The sequence below is a fragment of the Oryzias melastigma genome, linkage group LG19 (assembly GCF_002922805.2).
Source record: "Oryzias melastigma strain HK-1 linkage group LG19, ASM292280v2, whole genome shotgun sequence".
In the NCBI taxonomy this organism is placed as follows: domain Eukaryota; kingdom Metazoa; phylum Chordata; class Actinopteri; order Beloniformes; family Adrianichthyidae; genus Oryzias; species Oryzias melastigma.
Genome location: NC_050530.1, coordinates 8,657,185 through 8,663,998, shown reverse-complemented (window position 1 = coordinate 8,663,998; position 6,814 = coordinate 8,657,185). Strand labels below are relative to the sequence as shown.

The window sequence follows — 6,814 nt, the reverse complement described above, 5'->3', positions numbered from 1 at the left end:
AAAGATTTAGATACTTTTTTAATATTCAACCTGGTACAATAAAACTGAATTAAGATAAAACTAAGACGTTGCTTGAAATTGCAGATAAAACTTTATTTTGAAATAAAAGAGGTCAGACATGAAGCCTTCTGAGTTTGTGTGAAATACACTGAGCGAGAGTCAAGATAAAATCTTTATTAAAATGTTATTTTAAGGCTTTAATCAAGTAAAATGTCTCATTTTATTGATGTTCTTAGTTGTTTTATTTAAAAACTGCTTTTTGAGTTTATAAAACATCGAACTTGTCCCATATTTGTTCACCCTGCATCTCCTTTTTTTATTAAATCCTCACAGGCGGCAAAAAGTGCAGCTGAATTCCTGCTGTGCTTCTGCCGAACAGGATGAGATTTTCCCATCATTCCCATGATGGAACAGGGTTTTTAATCTGATCCCAATTCCTGTTTTTTTTTTACAGTACTCCATGTAACTACTTCCTTTAGGAAGCACATACATGTTGATCCTTAAATTAATTTCAGGCCTAAAGGCTCAGACCGCAGTGGGATTAAAACACAATATGTGTCACTCATGTACAGAATACACAGATTAAATCCTTCACCTTCAGCTTTCATCTCGTGACATTCCATTTGTGCGCACAAGCTTGAATGCATTTTTATTGAAGCTCAATCAGACAAACATTTAAAAAAATGTTTTTTTCTTTTTTAAATATTTATTTGATTCAAATAGTGAGAAAAGAACCCCGGCGCAGCTATCAGACCACCTCCAGGGGGTCTCTATCCGCCTTCGACACCACGACGGTCACGCTGTCAGGAAGACGCACGGCCAGCCGCTCCCTGAACACGGCCAGGAACCCGCGCTCGCTGTTGCTGTGGTCGCTGAGGAGGACGCTGGTTCCCTTTGCTGCTGCGTCCAGCACTTCATGATGGGACATCTCCCCTAAACACGATTATAGACCATTTAATATATTTTTTAAAAAGCTGAAATTGTATTTTTTGTGGGGTTTACCTGTGATATAAAGATCGGCCTCAACTCCACTGAGCACTGAAGCTCCAGAGCCGGCACACGCAGCCACCGTGCGCACAGACGACTCTGAGACATAACACATCAGTTTAAGGGAATTGAACCTCAAACAACAGACAAACTTGAATTATTTTTGGAAAACTGCAATCATTCTACAACAGTTTGATCACCAAAAGAATAAAACATTAACTAAACATTTTTTGCCTTTATTAAAGCAGCAAAAATTACTTAAACTTAACAATTCTAGAGAGTAATGTAAGATTTTTGCAGCAATTGACCACTTATGGAGGTTAATAGTTATATTTAGTTATAATAGTTATGTTTTTCAGGTTTAACAAAAACATTTTCAACTCTGGGAGTTCATTTTTACAAGTTTTAAATTCAACTTTGCTGAAAACTATTATTTTAAAACAGGAAAAAAAAATAATTTATGGAAAAAGTGGTTTACAAGAACAAATATTTACACAAATTCAAACAAAGTAAGCCTTTAAGGTCTTGACTGGCAGGCAGAACACACAGCTGTGATAATATAACGGGTCACAAAACTTCTTTAAGAAAGCCCCTTCATGGTGGAGCGTGAAAAAAAGGCGTCGGTTGTTTCCTGTCAGCTGTTTGAAGAACTTTCCAGAGCAAATACAAATAAAACAGCGAGGATATAAAATAGAAGAAAACATCTAGGGGGGGGACATTAAAGCATTTAGAAAAAAAACAAGGTAAAACAACCAAAGAAAGAAAAATAAACGAATAAAATGAGTTTAATTTAGTGATTTTTGGACATTAAAATACGTTAAGGAATAACTGAGAAAAACAAACTTTTTAGCTAAAGAAACTTGTGAGTCAATCCAAAAAATGTGAGATTTTTACCAAGTTTTCCACAATTCTGAAATTGACTTTATCAGATCTAAAGATAAAATTAGTTATTTATTTAAAATATTTTTATTAGTATTGTTTCAATATTTCTTATTAATATTTATTACATTTTTGCTGACATTCAAGTCAACCACAACTTCAGTTTGTCTAAAATTAACATTAAAAACATGTAGTTATTAAAACCCTTGTATAAACTATGTAAATGTATGCAAAAATATATTAGAAAAACAAAAGATGCAAACCAGATTATTTGAATCTATTGAAAAAATTAGTAACCTAATTGACTTAATTGATTTATTTATTTCTTTTTCTTTTTTTTTTAAACATGGGAAAATGTTCTCAAACTTTTCATCATTTTTGTTTACCTAGCGTTTGCCCCCATCCCAGGGCTAATCGGAGATGACTCAACCCCAGGTGGGACTTCATCTTCTGGACGGCTTCAGCCACGGTCACTGGCTGCTCCAAAACGCTCAGTCGACCTTGGCCGTGGCCCGGCAGAGGCGGCTGTTAGTGGGAAGCAGAAGATTATGAGAGATTGGAGTTTTAACCCTTTTTTGTACTTCAGCTGTACCTTCTCTAACTTCAGGATGCTGAGGGACTGGTTGGGTGAGCTGTGCTGCAGCAGAGTTTGGACGCTGGGAGTCAGTGCTGAGTCGCTGCATGATACGCTGGCGTGGATGCCACTGCTGTCTGCTCTGTTTTGTGAGGAGTAATAATCAAAGAACTTTTTTAGCATCTCATTTTCACCACATCACTCTATTTGAGTTTTTTTTTTTGGAGCTCGTTTCTGAATATATTCCCAAAAATCTCAATCAACCTGCTTCCTGCAGAGATTAGGGACGTTCCTCCATCACAGGCCTTCAGTTCCTCCATCACTTTGTTCAGTTCTTCTGTGCTCCTCGCCGTGAACTCAAGTCTATGACAGTGGGAGGCATTACCGAGAGCCTGACTCAGCACAGATACTTGGCCGCCGCCTGAAAATCAAAGAACAAACCCAGACTAAAGCAGATTACAGCTTCACATGCAGCCTAATACACATTCTGGGCAGAAAAGCTCCTTACCCAGGCCTGCAACCAGCCAGTCATTTACCCCTCCTTTAACACTGTCCCATGACGTGTGAGGGGAGAAAACCGCCATCCCAGCCTCTACGGCCCGGACAGCCAATCGCTGCTTCCAATCTTTCTGATTCAGCCGCTTAATGGGACGGAACAACGGCGGGTGATAGGAAATGATGAGGTCACAGTTCAGAGCCTCTGCTTCCTCCATGACAGCGTCCGTGAGGTCGTTGGTCAGCAGGATGGTTTTGACCGGTCGAGGTTTGCTCGGCTCGACCAGCAAGCCGACGTTATCCCACGATTCAGCAAGAGAGAGAGGAGCAAGCTGCTCCAGAACCTGCAACGTCTCCTTTAGCTCCATCGGGCCGGTGTAGCGGTGAGGAGGCCGGAAGGTGAAGGAGAGACGATGATGCAGAAAGGATGAGCTGTTGACGGTTCGGTGTCGAGGAGATGAGGGGACAGAAGCGGGAAAAAATGAGGCTGCTGAGGCGCAGAAGTGGAGGTCACTTTTAGACTTGAAACTTTTACAAGTCCAAGTTCTTCTATTTACGAGTGATGCAAAAGTTAGAAAGAGATTCCTGCATCCAGTCAACATGAGTGGATGATCTGCAAAGAAAAGAATAAACACAAGAGTGAGAACTGGGTGTTATTGTCCCTTTTAAAAACGTCCCCAATTACAAAAACTCAAAATCTCTGTTATTTTAAATAAGATCTTAAGAAATATCTCCAAGTTTCATATATTTTTATGTAATTATTATAATATCAGATCATTTTTACCACCTAGATGCACTAATGCCTTCAAAAGGGAGGTTGTGACCCACCTAATTATTCCTAAAAACAAAATCTTCTCTTGGATATTTGAATCTCTCTATTGTGATTTTTTATACACAAATGTTCCTTTGCCTAAAAAAAAAGTTAAGTTTGCAGTTATAAAATAAAATAAAAGGCAGTTTCAACTGCTGAAGAAAAACTCTCAATTTATTTCTAGTGTCACTGATAGAAATATATATTTTTCAAAATATTTAATTGCAGATTCCGTATTACTTTACAAAAACATGTGGAGTATTATACAAATGGGTCTCATCCACCACTTTTGTTAAATTTAAATTAATCTGCACTAAAAAGTCTGTAAGATTCTTCTTATACACCAGTTCCTGAAAGGTGAGGAGCAAACAACAGTATGACAGTGTAACAAAAACAACACAAACAACAGATGAAAGCAAAAATAATCGTATTTAACTTATTCAAATGCTCAAAGAAAGAAAAAAAGAACCCTGTTATTCTGATTCATCTAATAATAATAATTGTGTGGCTTTTAAACCTCTAAAAAATACTAACTAAATGTAACATACTAAACGCGCATTCTAATCTTAAAATTTATTTTATGGAAACGTAGTATGAATACTCATATTTACATAAAAAAGATACAATAATTATTGCCGTATTTAATTTAACCAACAAGCACGTAGTGTCACATGCGGCTAAAATCAGAGCTAGCTAGCTAGCTAACTAGCATTAGCTGCGCGCGTTTCTTGTAAACATCGACTATAATTGCACATTTGGTTAAAATTCGGCTTTGCTATGATGCGATAGAATCAGTTTAGGTGCATTGGAAAATATTACAAACGTTTCTTACATTCAGGAAGACAACAGAAACTTTATGAGCTAGCATGAACCTCTGCAACTGTCAGAACTTTCTGCAGAACTGTTAAAATGTCCCTCAGGAGCTTCCGTAGAGTGGATCGAAAAATGAGGGATATAAACAAATGGGCGTGTTTTTTAACACTAACACTAAATTTGAGCTCCGTTTTCTTTTCTTTTCTTTTCTTTTCTTTTCTTTTATTAGTTTAGTTTAGTTTAGTTTAGTTTAGTTTAGTTTAGTTTAGTTTAGTTTAGTTTAGTTTAGTTTAGTTTAGTTTAGTTTAGTTTTTCAGGATAATATAAAAACAAAATTCATAGTACAATTTTGGACTCAAAACTGCTTTAAAAAATGGTGTATATGTTAACATCTATTATTATTTTGTGAGGACTTATAAAAGGTTACCTTAGTTTCAGTATAACCACTTTAATGTAGAAAAGTTTTGTTTTTTAGCTACATTTTTAGTAAGGCGCCTTTGACAGGAAAATTTCTATTTTCTATTTCTATATCTATTTTCCTGTCCTTACATACATAGAAGGTCATAAAAATAACATTTTATGTAAACTCCTGAAAAGTGTATTCCCTTTTAAATCCTAAACTTAGTACTGAATAGTTTTAGAAATGATAGAAACCTTATTTGGATGTTTTGACCTGCAAATAAAAAATGTTTAAAATTGAAACTGACTTGGTCAGTGGGCTAAAGGTGCAGAAAGTGCAATACTCTCTCACAGCGAGTGGTTGTTTATCATAGACGAAAACAGTTTAATTCTCCTTAGACTTAAATTCTCTGACCGGGGAAATTGCATTCTAAAAATAAAAGCTTATTTGACCAAGCAGCCTCTGGCAATATGTCCGAGATATTTAAATGGAAACCAAGAGGGCATTAGCTTTCAAAGGTGCATTCAATCAGCCATCCTAATAAAGCTTTCGCTGTTGCATAATGGGGGCTCAAATGTAATGTTATGAAACAAAATTACAGATTATTGCCAACAGGAAAAGGCTAGACGACTCTGATAAGCTGTATTAATTCCAACGGGCAGGTGGTCCAGAAGAAACCCAGGGATGCCTCTTCTCAGAAAGATTAGAGCAAATCTGTCTGCAACTGGTGATTGTGAAGGGGTTAAACGGGCATTTGTGGCATGACAGCAAGATTCTGGACAGAATGGCTTCTTTTGGATTGAGTCAGAGAGTGACCAAGAGAGAGATTATTGTGGATTACTGCATTAAAGGTCGATGCTAGATGTTAGGAAGGGGGATCAGGGGAGGATCAGAGCAAAGGCCAGGCAGAGTGCATTACATCATCTGAGTCTTCCTGTGGCCTCATCTTTCTGTCCATCTATCAGAATAACAAGGTCCTGCTCTTCCAGCGATCACACATTAGGATTTATGATGTCGGTACATTAAAAACAATGAAAAATCTGAGTTTTTGGAACAGAAAAAATGCAAAACGTGAAATAATAAAGTACATTATTATTTGTAGATATTCATTGGCGTGTCCTCAGTGTTCGCTTTTGTTAATTGGCGCTATAAGCCACTGTTGCCCCATCTGTCTGTCCGTCTCCTCAGTACAACATCTGTCTGTGTGCTGCGTCCAGAGTGCACAGTGTTCCTGTCCACACTCCAAACGTCTAAGTAGGCCTTTCATTTCCGCTGATTTTTAATCCGTTCTGCACCACACAAAAAAAGAAAAATATCAGGTAAAACATTTTCCCCAATTGAATGTATTTGACTAATTTTTGCTTCTCTAAATCAAAAGTTACATCGTTTTTTGTGTTCAGTGTGGATGAATCTGTTACGTAAAACTTCCCCAAATGAGTATTTTGAGTTCTCTGTCCTGTTTTGGTCCCTTCATCCAAATGCCCTTCAGAAAACAAGCTCATTCAGATGACATTTGGCTCACAGAGGAGCATCTCTAATGTATTTTGGTTTACAAATCCTTTCAGTGGGACATTATCCACGGTAGAGTCTATCAATTTATAGAACAAGCTTTGACTTCTCTTGATTACTTTGGAATATTAGGGCTGAACTTGAAGACCTGATTCACTTAAGGCATACTATTAATAGTTAACGCCACAGAAAACACTTTTATTCTAAACTATTTTTTAAATTATTTGTTAGTTCATAAGTGAGAAGTGGTTCATAAATGAGTATGATATGTGGGTTTTAAAGTACAAGTGTACTTCCAAATTGTGAATTTATATTACGTGTTCGCATAAATATGTTTTTTTTTTTT

The 6,814-nt window shown here is 36.9% G+C and overlaps 1 protein-coding gene across 1 annotated transcript; it reads right to left on the bottom strand.

Annotated features, from left to right (window-relative positions):
* Positions 1-440: 440 nt before the first annotated feature.
* nif3l1 (NIF3 NGG1 interacting factor 3-like 1 (S. cerevisiae)) lies at positions 441-4,710 on the bottom strand. The gene is made up of 7 exons (XM_024285815.2): positions 4,579-4,710; positions 2,949-3,548; positions 2,705-2,861; positions 2,459-2,582; positions 2,253-2,391; positions 1,003-1,086; positions 441-933 (listed from the first exon to the last, which is right to left on the bottom strand). The coding sequence occupies exons 2-7, from the start codon at positions 3,535-3,537 to the stop codon at positions 749-751; spliced, it is 1,278 nt and encodes a 425-aa protein (XP_024141583.1). The 5' UTR covers positions 3,538-3,548; positions 4,579-4,710; the 3' UTR covers positions 441-748.
* Positions 4,711-6,814: the final 2,104 nt, after the last annotated feature.